Here is a 17,694-nt window from a genome sequence, read left to right as displayed (position 1 = left end):
AGTAAATCTTTTCTCAATCTTTATTGACAAAGAAAGGATATATATTCGACGTTAATGATGTTTTAAGAATAAGATTAAGAAGAGATGAAATAACATTAAAACTATTCCCGCCCGTATTGCATAGGTTGTAAGGCGTCAACATAGTGTGTGTGTGTGTGTGTGTGCGTGCGTGTGTGTATGTACATGTATATTATATATTATGTGTATGTGTGTGTGTACATGTGTGTGTATGTATGTGTATATATATGTGTGTGTGTGTGTGTGTGTGTGTGTGTATTTTCACTCAGAATAATATAATAACAGGTAACAAAAACTACGCATTATGAACGATACATTTTGAACTTTATTACAATGGGTTGTTTTTTTTCAAAATAAAAAAGCAGACAAAAATTGATTTTACGATTAACCTTTGTGGGTGAAGATATGTGATTTTTACACAATTTCATAAACTTTTCTCAATAGCAACAAGATTTAAACTGAATGTCTCCCGTAAGTGCAAACCCGTAGATTTTTTGGGCCTACACACATTGTTGGAATGCAAAAGTCCGAACTAGCGCTATTTTACATGATGTACCACTTAATTGGAAAATTAATAATACGAAACTGTATGAGGTTTTAGCTTGCATAGTTAACATATTGCCTGATTATCATCATTAATTATGCAAATGACACATGCACGTCTTTACCATAAATGCATGTACTAAATTATCGCACATTTAAAGTTTGCATTCTAAAGATATATTGCCCAATTCTCGAAATGATTACTTATGGAAATTACGCATCACAATGAAAAACTATATAAGCAACTATATCTAACTTGTGTGATTTGTTATGGTTGATGGATGTACCAAGTTAAAAGAAATTTGAAGTGTACATTCTTAAGATATAGCCTAATTACCAAATAATCATTAAGTATGCAAATTACCAATTAAAATTAAAAACTACACCAACAGGCTTTAGAGGATATGTGTTCTTTCTCACGGGAGGTAAAAACAATGTTTTTTTTCTTTTTATTAATGTAACTGCATTAAATGGTGGTGATTTCTTAGGAAATACAAATCTTCAGTAAACAAGTCACCACACTCATAATGAAAATTGCAGAATGTATTACAGATCGGGTACCAAGGCTTGGAGTTATTTCCCCGGGTGGTACAGTTGTACCGGCTGTGTAACATGAACAAAAGACACGAATTTCATAATTCAGACATTTGGTGCCAGCTGGTTCTTGCTTGTCATGGAAACACATCAATCCTGAATCTGTTGTACACGTCACTTCAATCTGTCCGGTTTCATTATAAGGTCTGTTTGGTGAGTTGACTTCTCTACATTCAATATCAGTTATGTTCTCCTGACAAATATTGTAGCTGTTTCGTAATACTTGAATGATTTCAAATTCTCCTTGTCCAGCTGGGTCAACAGTTCCACCATTTTCACTGTCCATCCATTCTGTCCACCCACAAACCTAGAAAGACAACAAACCTTCATAGAAGATACAGCCCTTCATATACAAAGTATGGCAACAATATAATATTGGAATGTGACAAAATGAAAGGCAGCTACAATTTATTCTGTTGTGGGATTTTTGACATGACAACTTTCCTTATACAAATTACATGGTATACTTTAATTACTAATTGGGGTTACTTGACATCACACTTTCTTTGGCCGTTTCTTTCCTTTACAGCAGCTTTCTGGGAGTTTCTGTTTATTTAGTTTTAGCAGAATGTTTTTTTTGTTTGTGTATTTGTTGCCTTATGTCAATTTGTAATATGCTATAGCCGTCTGGCTATTGTATTTGTGTAGCAGCCTTCTGGCTATTACTTTGGTTTTGGGATTTATATTTTTGCCTTCATTTCTGTCAGTTCGTCAAATCTGACCAACTGTGCCTCATATTACTTCTAGACTCAACTACTTCCCATAATTGTGACTCTTCCTCCTGCAACAGTGGAATGGGTATGTTTGTATTTAAGTTTTTGTTTCAAGGTTCTACCAAGCTTGACCATAGTCCTGGTCACTAACTAATATTCACCCTAATTAACATAATTAATATACATATTTCAGGAATTTCAATTAACTGAACTGAACTGAACTGAATATGCCTAAATTAATGATACAAGTGTTCTCCAGTTTTGAAAATAAAGGGGCGGCCTTGTTTACATAATATTTTGCATATCATTAGCATATTTATAGCATATCAGCAACTGAAAATTAACCAATAGCTACCGCTCTGTGTTCGTTGGTGAGAGCGCCACCAGTGTTTGATTTTGAAAACATAAATGAACGATTCCATTATTAATCTGGGATATCAATCACCTATATGCAGTAACTGAATGTTGATAATTGACCGTGAAGGTCAAAGGTCAATGCCTAAAAAGAGAGCTTGATAACATTTCAATGGAGTCTCTATACATTATGTTTTATAGTTACACTTTAAATATAGATTTTTAACTACAAATATGGCCGCCATTCAGTTAAATTTGCGTATCTCGCAAAGCAAAGTGACGTCTATATGTAGCACATGACATGTCACCTTTGTGCAGGGTTTGAAAGAAATAGGATATTATATCTCTGAGAAATTACGTATTACGGACGCATGGACTCATGAACGGACAGAGGCTATTGTAGTAGTCCCCAGGCTCTTTCGAGAATGTGCTTGACTGAACTGTGTACCCATGATTACTGTGTGAATACCACTATCCACTGTTTCAAGTAATTTTTTAATCAATTTTGAATCAAATCTGATATTACACATACATATAGAGTATTAAATGGAATGTAGAACGTAAGCGATCAAAAAATATCTTAATAGATGAATTTCTTACAATACAAAAATTCAAATTACTGCAGCCCAGAGCTAAAACAAAAAATCACAAAAAACGCTAATTCTATACCTTTTTAATATAGGGCTTTATGTCAAATCAAACAGTATATGTAAGTGAATGACTTAAGCGAGCACGACATCACATATTACATGTAAATGTCTACCGTATTCCCTCTTTGATTATTGTTGTGTATGTATGTATGTATGTATGTATGTATGTGTGTGTGTGTGTGTGTGTTTGTTTGTTTGTTTGTGTGTGTGTGTGCGTGTGTGTGTCTGTGTCTGTGAGTCTGTCTGTCTGTCTGTTTTGTTACTTCTTGTTATTTTCGCTTTATTACACTGTTTTACTTACCTGACTGTTTACACCTTGATATAGCATCATGGCCAAACAAACTGACAGCAGTAGTGTTGTTGTTGTTGTGGAACCAGCCATACTGTTATCTGCACTTTACTATGATGGTTTTTTCTGTAGAGGAAAACTCATGAGTACAGTAACCCGCATGACTGTATAGACGGTGGGTAAAAATAAAAATCTTTGTACGTAGATGTATATGAGGGCTCATGCTGTTTGTGACTGAACAAGTGTCACAGATGACATATTAGTAAATTCAATATTTTAACTACATCGCATGTCCCACTTTGACTGAAAGGTCAACAGACTCGGATTCAGGCCACAAGATTCCAAGCGTACTCGTGTACATGAGACGACTGTCTGCATTTCATACATAGCTAGGATTCATATAGTCTTGCTGCCAGACGTTCGGGCTTTCTTCCGATACGATAAGCGAACGAAAGTGTGTCGTATTGTATCGGAAGAACATCCGAGATCTAGCAGATAGACTAGGATTCATAGTGGTCAATTAGCAATGTTTTGAGAATAGTCTTGAGGGCATGGTAACACCCCTTGAAGACTTTAATATGGTGTGCATTAATTATTTGGCCATACACATACGTTATGTAAATTTAGACTTTAAGGACAATAAAGATTACACTTGGAACTAGCAGGCAGGCACTTCACTTAGGGGAAAGCCAATGAACGAGGCATATGCTAAATGCTTGCCATGGTTCTAGTGTAGACTTTCGGCTTGAACATAAACTGTGTGTAGTCTGAGCTAATTCCCTAAAGTTCAAGTAGTGATCCCGGTACATAAGTAGAGTCGGTACATGAGATGTAAGATGTGAGAGTGATTCGAGCACGGTTTGAGATTTTGTACAAACTTTATATTTATCGGAAATACCAGAGTCTTCGTTGTTAGTTACTATAGCCAGCTAATCACTTACTTATTATTTCGTCTTGTACAACGAGGTATTTATTATTTGTTTGTTTATTTATCGTCGTCAATGATTAATTCTGGTGTCAAATGTTTATGACGAGTAAAATATCGTTGGCCTTTTCGGAAAGTCAAAGTTGAATCCGATGGGTGCATGGGTGTTGTTGCTAGAGGTCGCAGAGTATAATTTTTGTGTACTTTATTTAAACATTCCTCACAACTTCTCTGTTTTCTGAAGTAAATAGTATCTCAGCAGTATAAATAGCTGCTAAAGTTGACATAATGATACGTATTTTGTCAATACGTAGTAAAGTTGTTATGAAAAAAACGTGATATATTTCGTCTGGTACAAATCTTTATCTCCGAGAAAAGTCACAGCAGGGAGTGCTGTCAGTTAGTTTGTCATTCGACACTGTTATCTGCACTTTACTATGATTTTTTTCTGTGGAGGAAAAATCATGAATACAGTAAGCACAGGAGTTCATGTCAAATGTGTTTATTGGACATGTACGCTACGTCATATACAAAGGATACAAGCAGCGTGCGAAATTAACGCCGGTCCTTCGGCCCGAGACCAACAGATTTCCGTTCGGACCGACGGTTTTTCAGAATTACAACAACGTATCGGTCCTTATGACCGATTGAAATTTGGAGTAAATAATAACATTTATTCAAAGATATATCCAATTTCACCTACATGAATCTGATCTTGTGTTACCTATTTTACTCTCGACATCTCGTTCAAGTCAAGCGGCACAGAGCTAGCTCGCTACGTGTTGTTGCCAATGTTGATATCATGTCTACATGACGTAGCATGCAGCGTCTAATCATCTGCGTCTTAGACATTCAGACTCATTTTACGCATTCAGCGCATACGTCTTTTTCCGCCATGATATCGTACTCATTTAATCATTGTTGTAAAGTTTACTGCTCGAAGTGTATGAAACTTTTAACGTGTTTGAGACAGTTCCACGTTGAATTTATAAAGTATGTGGCGATATTTAGAAGGCGGCAATGAGCTTCCGAAGAAAAAGACGAAACATACACTGTTTTTTAAAGGCTGGTATAGCCGGTAAATGTTATTGGGTTTCCCGATCAATTTACCGGAGTTCCCCATGTCTGTTGCCGCGATCGAAAATGGCGTTTTAACTGATAAAGAAGGCAGGTACACTTCGTAAGATATCTCCAGTACGATAGGTTTTTTTTGTAAAAACAGTAAAAAAAAAATGCGTAGTCTGATTGCTTTCAATTTGATGCATATGATAATGTACGTCCTGTCATGTTGTAATCAATGTGTAGACTTAGAAATGTTGCATTTTTGTTGCCATTGTTGTATCTGGAAAATTACTGCATCATGCCAAACACGGGTACATAGTGGATGACACATTATAGTACAGTTACCATATCACGTTCCCACGTCAAAAAAACTCGCACTTTAAGACATGTTTAGCCATTCTCTTCATCATGGTCAGATTTCTTACACAAACAGTCAGAGACGATACTCAATACACCACGGTAGGGTATACGGGTAGGGCTTTATGGGGGCTTCATTACATATGTAAAGACCGTATGTAACTACGTTGACGAAATGAATGTTGTTATGTACTGGTAGGCTTGTCACGGTCATCGTACGCTGAGCAAACTTCTAAGGTCTGGCTCAAAAGCCAAGCCTTCCACAAAAAGTAAAGATGGAAAATAGTGTCAAAACCACTCGTAAAACATACCTTATTTTTCGTTTGTGTACCTCACTGCAAACACTGGACACACACAAATGTACTAGTCAATGTCACTCCCCGAATGTGACCTCGACTGAACCATATCACGTGATTTCAGCTAACCAGTTATGATACAGTAATTTTATCCTTTATGTATATCAATTACCAGAGTAAAATCTATAGAATGCATCTCTAGACGTAAAACATTCCATGTAGCCTTTACTGCAGGGTCGACACGTCCACAGCAAATATTGCAATAATACTCAATTTCAAAACTATAACCAAACTTAAGGAGGCTCGCTATTCATTATTTAACGAAACTATAGGTTCTTCAAAATTTGTACAGGTGTAATCAAAGACTTTCAAAATCAAAATATGACAAAAATAATTCGGGGTTCTCGCGCTAATTTTGGAGGACGGGTAGCGCGCCCTCAAGTGACAGTAGTTTGGTGTATTCTTGGATTTTAATTTTGCATACCATTTTAAATGAGTTTGTGGATTAGAATTAGTTTACATCAAAGTTTATCTATTAGAATCAAAAGATGCCTGGAGAAGAAAACTTCCGCCTCATTAAAACCTCGTCCCAATATAGATATAGTGGCCAGAGTTAAAACATCACCTTTTTTGGCCACCATTCTCGCAAACCAGAGTTATTATTATTTCTAGTACACTTCGTAATAAAACCAGTGGGAGGCTCGTTAAGAACGTTGCCGTAAAACGATATTGGCCACCAACATTTCTTGTTTAAATTTTTATTCTATGATGATTTGTGTTGTTTTAAAAGTTACCTGGAAGTCTATCGCAACTAAATTCATGTTTGTTTTTTATCCATTGCGACAAAAGTGTACCGACCGTCAGTCATGCAACAACTTTTAGCCGATGACATTAATTATTCTTTTCATTCCATGATGATTTGTAGGGTTTTTTAACAATTATAGTCGGATTTCTGTTGTACCTAAACCAACTTTATTGCCTATGCAACACGGTTTCCCCGGCAACGAGTGTAAGTTGTACTTCAAAATTCAACCCAGACATTTATTAAAAGTGTTTTTTTTTTATAGTGATGGGTACAAAAAAAACATATCTAGTATACCCCACGAGTATCTGTTTATTTGCTGGTTTATTTAATTATTTTATTTGTCCCCATACTTGTCGTTCGTTTGCTTGTTCATTTGTCATTTATTTGATAGTTTATGATAGTTTATTTCTAGTACACTTCGTAATAAAACCAGTGGGAGGCTCGTTAAGAACGTTGCCGTAAAACAGGCCGCGACGATATTGGCCACCAACATTTCTTGTATAGATATGTTTTTTGTACCCATCACTATAAAAGTGTTTTTATAGTGATGGGTACAAAAAAAAAAACATATTTAGTATACCCCACGAGTATCTGTTTTATTTGCTGGTTTATTTAATTAGTTTATTTGTCCCCATACTTGTCGTTCGTTTGCTTGTTCATTTGTCATTTATTTGATAGTTTATTTATTTGTGTTTGTCACATGGTTCCTGGGTCCCCTGTGATATTACTGGAAACTGATGACATCAACAAACAACATGTCGACACTCGGTACGTACCAGCTGGGCTGACACAATTGTGACATCTTGTTCGTAAACAAACGGTGGCAGATAGTGACGACTGATATCATTAGTAATTAATTGTGTAATTTTTACATCTATTGCTTGCTGTTAATCTTTTCAATATCAATAGCGGATCATACCATTTATTAGCTCGCGCAGCGGCTCAATGACTAGTACGCATGCGCATCGTATATACTATTTACTATTTACTCGCTCTATTTACTGATTATCGTAACATTGTAACGAGTATCTAGGCATCGCTGTACCTCAAGGAGAAATTATTACACTATTTGGAAGTTTGATGCACGGCGGTACGCGATACGGACCACTGATGACATAGCGCAGTTTAATTTCCGGGTTGTGGAAGTGTGGTTTTGATATTTATATTGTCGATAATTGTTTTTTTTTACATGTTTTAAAAAGAATATCTACTTTCCTATGTTTGTTGGTACAGTAACATTCCTAAATCATCGAGTTGAATTGTCCAAAGACCAACGTACATTGGTGGAGGGTCTATGATAAGTTGGCTGATTGAAAATGAACAATATTAATCTAATGGCTATGATGGTTTTTGAAACCAACAACTGCATAGAGTGTTGACTTGCTTTACTTCTCGTCCATGTCAGAGAATTAGTTGTCATTAATAAAATAAATTTTGATGGTCAATACCCCTGGAAAATGACCCAAATCAAGTGTATCAACCCTGGCCCAGGCAGCCGGTCACAAATGAATCTACCCTGCGCGAGCTTATGGGCTTTGCTTAGTTATGATATTAGCCGTATTTAAAGGACAAACAATTTTACCTGTCGTTCTTGTCTTGCATTGATACAATCCGTCAATTCTCGGTACCTGAAATAGAATATTTAAATATTAGTACCATGAGTACAGTGCCGCCAGAGGCGCATCATGAAAATAACGAACATTCGATTTCGATTCTTGATAATAATGACTCTCCACCAATCTTCCAAGCCCCCCAGGATATCGAATGGTCTACCCCTTATGCATATTGAATAATCTACGAATGGCATAACGTCATTACAAAATCGCCGCATATCATGTCATCATCGCAGTATTGCATATAGTCATCTCATGTAGTCATGTTGCATGTAGTCATCTCATGTAGTCATATCGCATGTAGTCATCTCATGTAGTCATATCGCATGTAGTCATCTCATGTAGTCACATCGCATGTAGTCATATCGCATGTAGTCATATCGCATATAGTCATCTCATGTAGTCATATCGCATGTAGTCATCTCATGTAGTCACATCGCATGTAGTCACCTCGTGTAGTCATATCGCATGTAGTCATCTCATGTAGTCACATCGCATGTAGTCATATCGCATGTAGTCACCTCATGTAGTCATATCGCATATAGTCATTGCAGTATTGCATATAGTCATTGCAGTATTGCATATAGTCATTGCAGTATTGTATTTTCGAATATTGGCAGGCACTCTACGCTATAGACGCAACTTAAAAAGATACGCTCAAAAGTATATCCAAATTTTTGTCGATTTTAGGACCGTTCACTGCACTGGCTGAGGTCGAGTCTTTACAACATCCGGGTATTTGCCTCTCCAGAGGGTGCCGTGGCAAGACTTCGTCACAGAACTACTTCCATCGGCGACAGTAGGGAGCCCTCCACGACCTTTATCCTTTCAAAATCATTTTCAGCTACTTGATTGCATCAACGTTAACGTCAGAAATGAAGGTAATATTTTTTATCTGTGGTAACACAACTCGTTGACAACCCATCTTTAGACAGTTTTTGTTTTGATGTAATAAAATAAATAACACATGATTGGCACGGGCAACTTGATATTATGATCTATTGCATACCTTCGGGGTAGTGGTCATCACTGTAATATTGACTACACCATCCCCCAGATGGGCAATAAATCGTGATATTGCACTTGCTATCACATGTTATTATATAATTAATGATTTTATTCAGATATTTTTCACGCCGTGGAAATTATTACAAATACATTGATTAATACAAATTATTACATGTAAACACCCATTCAGATGGTTAGTCGGCTAGTTAAAATATACCCTATTGATTAATGTACATTTTTGAATTCATCGTACTAAAGATACCATTATCACTGTTGCCAGAAACTATGGTTGTTATTTCATGCACATATGGGAAATATAGGGGGAAAAAGAAAGAACTTCCACAAAGTTAGAACTCTTTTATCATAAATCCCATTGTTATGTTTATTCATTATGCATTAGACCAGTATTTTGAAGGTCTACAGAAAAAAATTTAACATCACAAACTAAAAGCCCTTTGAATGTACACCACAGTTCAATCAAAACATTCTGAAGATAATCATGACAGACCCATTTCTTTGCAGAAATTTTGGAAACTTGTTATTTATATTTACAAACTGCACCAGATAAATTGAAAATACTCACATTCATACATGCAAGCAGACTGAGGTATGCATGCAAGTTTAATGATACTCTGTTCGTACATTTATTATCACCTAGAATATGAACCCTGACAATGTGGAAAACTTACTTTCTTCTAAAACTGAGGTATAAAAATGCAAATAGTTTTTAGGAGTTCAGAAATCAATGTACAATACAGGAGTCTAGAAAATACATTTAAAATGAAGCAATATCAATTGCAGAATTTCCTTGTTTTGTTTCGAGGTTGATTTCATATGAACAGAAGCAACAACACTAACACCTTGCAAAAAAAAATATTACGTATGCTTGAAAAAAAAGTGAAATAAATAACCCTAAACATAAAAACATACGTATTAATGAAATTCTAATGAAAAGGCCATGATTCATATTAACTGTAAGTAAATGTTTCACCTATTTTGGTCAACAGACTTTATCAAACTACAAGCGATGTAACAGTCTGACAAGTTTGTTGATTAAACCTGTTGACCAAACCATAACTTACAAGTCATGAAACTCACCATTTTGTTTCCCATGATTTACCAGCCTGATGAACATTTCAATGACAAAACATTTGTACAGTATTCCTCTTTCTCCCAAGGGGATATCTGTTTGTAAACAACTAAGTACAAGTTGGGAGAAAGAGGATTGCCAGGAATTCAATCCCAGGTTTTCACATTCATGTTATCTTATCAATGGAGCTATCTGGATTACATAGGATCATTTTTTTTGTTCTGGACTAACTTTTTCTATAGCTCAGCCAGACAATCATTTTTCACTCCTAAATTTGTAATCCTAATATGGACTAGGCCTTTAAGCACTGCATTGTGTCATGTGTACAACAACAACAATACATACAGTACACTTGTTTAAAATATCACTAAAATATAGCTGAACATTTCTAGAATGCCAAGCTGTACAAAACTGACAATAGATCTTTAGTATCACATTATTTTGTTCATTTGACATAAATTATTAATTACAATTCCTCTGAAAGTGACATAAATACTTCCCCACTGGGAGTATAAACACACAATCTGTTGATACTTCTTACAGTTCTACATAAATTAATGTATAATGGCAGTAGAACATCTCTTTGGTGAGGATTTTTCCAAATACCTTAAACTATTGGTCAGGAAAAGAAAAATGGTCACTTGAATTTGCTGATTATCCTCAGAAATAAACTGTGGCATACTTTAGTATTATGCATTTATTGTCAGCTTTGTCAGAATTCATTTCTTTTCATGACATATTTCCCAGCCATTAAAAGCACTGTACATGTACATGTACTCCAACACCAGTAAGAATTAGTTAATAAAACTAATATTTGAGTTTGCTGGTCTTCATTCTTTGCTTGTAAGTCTGCACCATTTCAAATGAAACATTTCCTTTCACGGCATTTTAATTAGACTGTAAGATATGTTGTGTCACTCCGCCCTCACTATCCTCCTCTCACCCTACTACTGTGAAAGGGGGGTTGGCAGATGTGTGAGGGCGTCCTGTCACAGCATACCTTACACACTACGTTTGAATGTAAACACTACATTTGTAAATCCTACATGTCTCCTACTCAATCACGAAATCATACGAGGTGCTTTCAAATTCTACCTAGACTTCTACCAAGCAAACATGTTACATCCATACTAAACCTACTGATTTATTGTGAAATGTAGTAGTAAAATATTCTCCATATGTTTCCTGTTGCTGCTTCTCACTTAACTTCTTGAATGGGTAGGAAATGTTGATAATATCCTTTGGTGACATCTATCATTAAATCTTGTGTACACTCTGGTAGCTCTCCAGTAAATACACCTGTAAACAACAGAAAATATAACAAGTATGGGAGTTAAATGTTCTTCTACTACTTTAACATTATAAAGCCTTTTGTAAATAACTATCACAATTAGATGTTATTCCCCAATATTTTTCTTCGTTTAGACAAGGAAAATATGAGTTACATAAGGGGTCTTTGTCGCTATGAATCACTAGATGAGTGAGTATTTTTTGAGTATTTTCTGGCTGAATGCATAAAAATATTGGAGAATATCATAATTATACCACCGTCAACAATATCAAAGAAAAATTGGAGAGAGTAATGGCAATTTTAATGTTTTGACCCATATTTCGAACACAGCAGAACCAGTTACGTAGACACGTGTTGTCATGACACAGAACAACCAGAGTATATATTCCATATTTATGGCTTATGCATAGTATGACACTAAATATGAACTGAACTAACAGACTTCAATACATGATCAACAGAATACTATTCATGAAACAGACTACACTATCCTTGAAAATTACAAATTTTAATTACATGTATTATTTTCCCAATAGTGCCACAATACACATAGATGTAATAATGAAGAAATATTGAGTGTATAATGGATTATACACAGAACAGTATATCCATAAAACTATGTATTTTTGAAATTTCTGCTCCCCAGCCTAGATTGCATGTAAAGACAGCAGTTACTTCAAAGTTGAGAAATGCATCAAGAACCACCCGAAGACATTTATACTTTGAATCTGTGTCTCAACGTTTTGACCTGTATACTTAAACCATGTGATAGTATCATTAGATCTCTCTGTATTTTGAGTTCTGAAGGGAACAATCTGTACTTTTATTGTTTTCCTTGCATGGACATAGGCATAGATAGGGTGGGCTGACAATAATGTACATGCTGAGCCTGAAAAGACTGTCAATGGTAGCACTACTACTTCTGGAGGGAGGGAGAAGGGGGTGATAAACATATCGGGTGAGCCAGAAAAGACTGCAAAGTGTGGTGCAACTGTCTCTGGTGGAGGGGTGGGGTGGGGGAGGGCTGATGATAACATACCTGGTGAACCTGAAAAGACTGAAGGGTGGCACTCCTGTCTCTGGTAGAATACAGAAGGGTTATGGAAGGAGTCGGGGGAGGGGGGGGGGGAGGCAATAAACATACCTGGTCAGCCTGAAAAAACTGAAGGGTGGCACTACTGTCTCTGGTAGAATATGGCAGGGTTATAGAAGGAGTCAGGGGAGAGGGGGGCAATAAACATACCTGGTGAGCCTGATAAGATGTGAAGGGTGGCACTACTGTCTCTGGTAGAATATGGAAGGGTTATGGAAGGAGTTGGGGGAGAGGGGGGCAATAAACATACCTGGTGAGCCTGAAAAGACTGTGAAGGGTGGCACTACTGTCTCTGGTGGAAGAACTGTATTATCTGCTATAGCACAACAATCTTTTAATACACATCTACGACCCTGTAGGATTTGAAAAGAAGGAGAAAATTAGGGATTCAGTTCACAAAACACGCTATTTTCACTGGGAAACAGTGCAGCTCTAAAGATTATACATACATGTATACCACAATATTACGTTCTGGCCAAAATTGAGCTCTCCAATAAAAGCAGCTGTCTAGTAGTATGTAGCAATGTGGTGAAGCTTGGTTGACCACATCTTATTCACATCATCTTGTAATTCTTTTTTATACTTCGTGTTTGTCTTGCAAAAATTGTATAATATAGAGAAGGGTCTCTAGTAATTACAAACATGATATTTTCCAAATACCTATTCCATCCCTAGAGGATGCTGTGCTGGAAAGGCCTATTACAAAGTAATATCCTAGTCATCCCCACCTCAAGTTGTAGAAATTTGGCTCTTGTGGAGGCTAAGTTAGGGGCAGTCTTTAACATCCACTGAACATAGAAATCAATGTGCTCTAGGTATGACCTATAACCATGTTGGGTTATTACGTGTAAGTACATGTGTATACATTACTGGAGAATTCACAATTTACATCAATATTATAAATTTTGGTGTGGAAACTTCGTCTGTATATGAAAATGGAAGACTCAAGGAACCATCCTTAAAAGTGAGAATCCATCCAGATTTCTGAAATGAAACACCAAAGTTTTACATATACTTACTATAACACAATTTTTACCAATATGTACATATGAACCAACTTGAGCTGCATTCACTACACAGTCTTCTTCTATAAATACATGGTCACCAATATGGAGAGGAAAAAATGCAACACTGCCAAAAAAAAATCAAAGAGAACAATCAGTAAATGCTGCACTACATGCAAATAGGCACTTTACATATTTCACAAATAGGGAAGGCCTTCCAAAATTGACCAGTTAGCACAAAGTGATCATAGTAGTATACAGTACAAGAAACTGGCTTTACAGTCAAAATGGTTTCTCTATCCATCTGTTCACATGTACTTCTATTTCACAGATAGATATTGATGTCACACATTACACAGAGAAACTTGTTGACTGACAATACATTTACTGGTCAACAGGTCCATATTCTTTATTTACTTTGTTCAAGTTTTACATCCTTGTACTCATGAAGACTTTTGACAATAATGTCTGAACACAATAATTCATTTGAGTTTGACAAATCAGATCTTTGGAAATCTATCAATTACAACATCAGTGTTATTTTGTCTCTATCATTCTAAACTGAAAGTTGTGTGTGTTGTCAATGACCTTGGTCGCAGTTGTGCCTGAAACAGTCAAACACTTACAGAAACGTAAGTATGGAGGAATATTTGCATTAAACTTACCCTTTGCTAAATTTTTTGAATGGCGGTCTGATGACTGTCTTTTTTCCAATCACACAATGCCTTCCTATCCTAACATTCGCTAAGTCACCACGAATAATACAATCTGACTGAATTATTGTCTGCAAAGGAAAACATAAATTATCTATTTGCTCACAAATTACTTCATGAGACTGCAAAATATGTTACCAGTGGAGTCCAAATGATCCCTTCCTTTCCGCTACAACTTCGACTGCAAAATATGCCACTGGGGTGTCCTTATCATCCCTTTCACTAAGTTTGTGAAAAGGGATAAGAAGAACTCCCACAATGACTGATCTTTCAATTTCAACTTACATGTAGTTTTGCCATTCTAACATTATATACATAAGTATGTAAAAGAGTCACAGACAGGAAACTGTGATTTCACTAGATGACCAAATTAACCTCTTAACAAATCAGACAGATTATTATGTTGTAAGATACAATGTTTTATAAAGTAATGTAATGTAACTTGTATGTACAATGCAACATAATGTGTACTGTGATTTGCATACTGATGAAATATCATATAATCCTGAGATAGAGAGCAGGACGCCCAACATCATGGCCTACTAGTACTTACACATGTCAAACAACAAAGTTACTAGGCATCAATAACACAAGATTACAGTACATTTCATGCCATATGTGATTTTTTCTCTCAAAAACTTACTTTTCCATTGAGCACAATATTCTGGCTACCACACAGCACTGACTGCCTGCTGACTTTATTTCCAGATGCCTGCAAAGAACACACAAATACTAGTGTACTTTACCTTAACAATTTACAATTTCAAAAACATAAAAGTAAACTTGATATCTTTCAAATGACCATTACATTACTCTCAATGTCTTAATACAGTATACAACAAGTCTGCTTTGTAGAACTTAGAAGACACAGTTTCCCTCAAATACTTACATGTACTTCTATGTGAATCAATGAATGAATGAATACTGTGTCATACTCTTTACCTTTTGCTATCAAAACAGCCACTTCATGGAATCACCTCAGATTCTCCCTATCAGATCTCTAACTAATACCTGCAGAAGGTTTTACAAGTCTCTGCATTCTCTCATGACAAAGAACTAGGGATACCATGGCAAATCTCTATAGTTTATGTCAAATACCAAAGGGATCATGTGCATTTTTTTAACACTACAGCAGTAATGAAACAACATGTACTTGTGAATTTTAGGATGTCTAACCAGCTAGTTGAAATTATTCTAGATTAAAGAATAGTTTTAAATGTACCAAGAATTCATAATAATATTTATGAATATTTGATAATCCAATAATGAAATTATTTTGCTATTATATATATATATACATGTATATATATATATATATATATATATATATATATATATATATATATATATATATATATATATATATATATATATATAATGTAAATAATATGTCAATATTATATATATTGTCATATATGTAAATAATGATATGAAATTTTCCTACATTTGTATATTATAAGCCAATTCCAAGCCAAGTATACACATATTCCATGAACCAGACTATAAAATATTTCAAGCCTTGCCCCTGGAGTATTGGGAAAAAAGAATGGTCTACAATCATGAACGTAGAATGGGTCCAATCTCTATCGTTTCTACCAAAATAGAACAATGAAAAACATGTATTTTTCTATTGATCATTCAGGAGAGCCACACATGAGATAAATATATTATATGCAGAAAAATATTAACCACAGGAATACTGATGTTGCAATCTAATGTTAAATACTGACACAGAGAAGGTTTCACAGATGGTGTCTGTTAGCTGATGTCATGATACGTGACATTTGATTAGCTGTGATGTGAATATGAACAGGCAGTTTGGAAAATATACACCACATGTATTAAGTTCGAATGTCAAATTATGAAATACAGATTACATCATCTGTTTTCACACACCTTGCAGTTCAATATCACGACTATAGCGGCCATATCCAGTCTGATAGGATCACGATACAGCATGACTCACAAAATATAATGTGCATTATAACACTGACATAACATACACCGTGTCACTGTCAGTACAATGACCCACACCTTGCAATATTGGTTGAGTTCAGCTTTCGAATTCAATCCGTATCACCAATGCATGGCTGTCTGTTTGTGTTGTCACGAATTCCAAACAGACTTAATATTGTACCAAACAAACTTACGGTTTCAATGTATTTCTCCTTGATAAAGAAGACATCATTCGGTTCCATTTTGTCGTAATAATGAAAAAGAGGCGAAAGTTGGGAGTTTCTTGCATAAATTGCATACAATTACGGTCTTTTCAATTTTTCGTCCCGACTTTCGTACTGCCCCTATTACTGTCATTTTTCATGAATGACATCACTGGATACACTCAAAATTGATCTTTACATCGTTCTTACCGTTTCTATATACTCGGCCTTGTTATAGAATATATCGGGTAGCTCCATTTTGACAAAATCATCGCATATTTGCTTCACAGAATAGGTCGCCCCATCCACTTCATGTATATGAGTAAAGTCTGCACGAACAAACAATTAATAAAATATGGGCATGTCACAAGGGGGCGCTATTGAAATCAAATTGGTTATATTGCTGTGGGTTTTGTAAAAAGGGGTAACATACCATTTCTATTCCTCATGTGCTAAACATAGTTATGTGTCCCGTTCGTTCAGCTATTGTGATGGTGCTACTCTCTACATAAAGAGGAATAATGAACGGTGACAAGTCATTTATATAAAAACAAAAGTGTGCAAAGGACTGTAAGTTTAATGAGGGCGCTGTTTTAAACGAATAATGATATTATTTTTTAAATTTTACACACACACATATACATGTGTGTGTGTGTGTGTGTGTATGTGTGTGTGTGTCTGTCTGTCTGTCTGTCTGTCTGTCTGAGTCTGTGTCTGTGTCTGTTACAGGAATAGACACTGAGTCATATCATAGAAAGTGGAGGTGTACTTTGTCTAGAGAATTCATTACAACTTGGAAGACAGAAATAATATGGTTCCCACTACAACTAATTTGTGAGAGTAGTCCGATTACATATATCTTACGCATGCAAAGTTATTAGACAAATATAGTTATAATACATAAGCTCTAATTAATTTTTTTTTGTAAATCAAGGAAAGTAAGGAACAGATAAAGTATTTTGATTATAACAAAACTAAACTTCATGATGAGTTCACCAGGAAAAACAACAAAGTATCATTATTTAAATCACTGATCACAAATATACTGTACATTTGTCATCCAAGTTTGATTTAAAGTGAATGGATGATACTACAGGAGATAAGGCTTTATTTCGTC

The 17,694-nt window shown here is 35.5% G+C and overlaps 2 protein-coding genes across 2 annotated transcripts; both read right to left on the bottom strand.

The window, feature by feature from the left end:
• Window positions 1-339: 339 nt before the first annotated feature.
• Window positions 340-5,892, bottom strand: LOC144435713 (hemocytin-like). The gene is made up of 3 exons (XM_078124321.1): window positions 5,817-5,892; window positions 3,174-3,287; window positions 340-1,462 (listed from the first exon to the last, which is right to left on the bottom strand). Exons 2-3 carry the CDS (start codon window positions 3,252-3,254, stop codon window positions 1,046-1,048), a joined length of 498 nt encoding a protein of 165 aa, XP_077980447.1. The 5' UTR covers window positions 3,255-3,287; window positions 5,817-5,892; the 3' UTR covers window positions 340-1,045.
• Window positions 5,893-9,601: 3,709 nt separating this feature from the next.
• Window positions 9,602-16,890, bottom strand: LOC144435093 (dynactin subunit 5). Its single transcript, XM_078123650.1, has 6 exons — window positions 16,788-16,890; window positions 15,062-15,130; window positions 14,371-14,489; window positions 13,721-13,832; window positions 12,952-13,054; window positions 9,602-11,616 (listed from the first exon to the last, which is right to left on the bottom strand). The coding sequence occupies exons 1-6, from the start codon at window positions 16,833-16,835 to the stop codon at window positions 11,516-11,518; spliced, it is 552 nt and encodes a 183-aa protein (XP_077979776.1). The 5' UTR covers window positions 16,836-16,890; the 3' UTR covers window positions 9,602-11,515.
• Between the last annotated feature and the right edge of the window lie 804 nt (window positions 16,891-17,694).

This window comes from Glandiceps talaboti, chromosome 5 (genome assembly GCF_964340395.1).
Source record: "Glandiceps talaboti chromosome 5, keGlaTala1.1, whole genome shotgun sequence".
NCBI lineage: Eukaryota > Metazoa > Hemichordata > Enteropneusta > Spengelidae > Glandiceps > Glandiceps talaboti.
The sequence above is the reverse complement of the archived record's forward strand: the minus strand, read 5'-3'. Positions and strand labels throughout refer to the sequence as shown.

Coding starts and splice junctions, on each gene's coding strand:
- LOC144435713 (XM_078124321.1), bottom strand. CDS start 3,254: ATGGCTGGTTCCACAACAACAACAACACTACTGCTGTCAGTTTGTTTG. Junction 1,463..3,173: donor ATCAAGGTGTAAACAGTCAG/GTAAGTAAAACA, acceptor TTGTCTTTCTAG/GTTTGTGGGTGGACAGAATG.
- LOC144435093 (XM_078123650.1), bottom strand. CDS start 16,835: ATGGAGCTACCCGATATATTCTATAACAAGGCCGAGTATATAGAAACG. Junction 14,490..15,061: donor ATATTGTGCTCAATGGAAAA/GTAAGTTTTTGA, acceptor TTTCCTTTGCAG/ACAATAATTCAGTCAGATTG. Junction 11,617..12,951: donor AGTCTTTTCAGGCTCACCAG/GTATGTTTATTG, acceptor TGTTGTTTACAG/GTGTATTTACTGGAGAGCTA.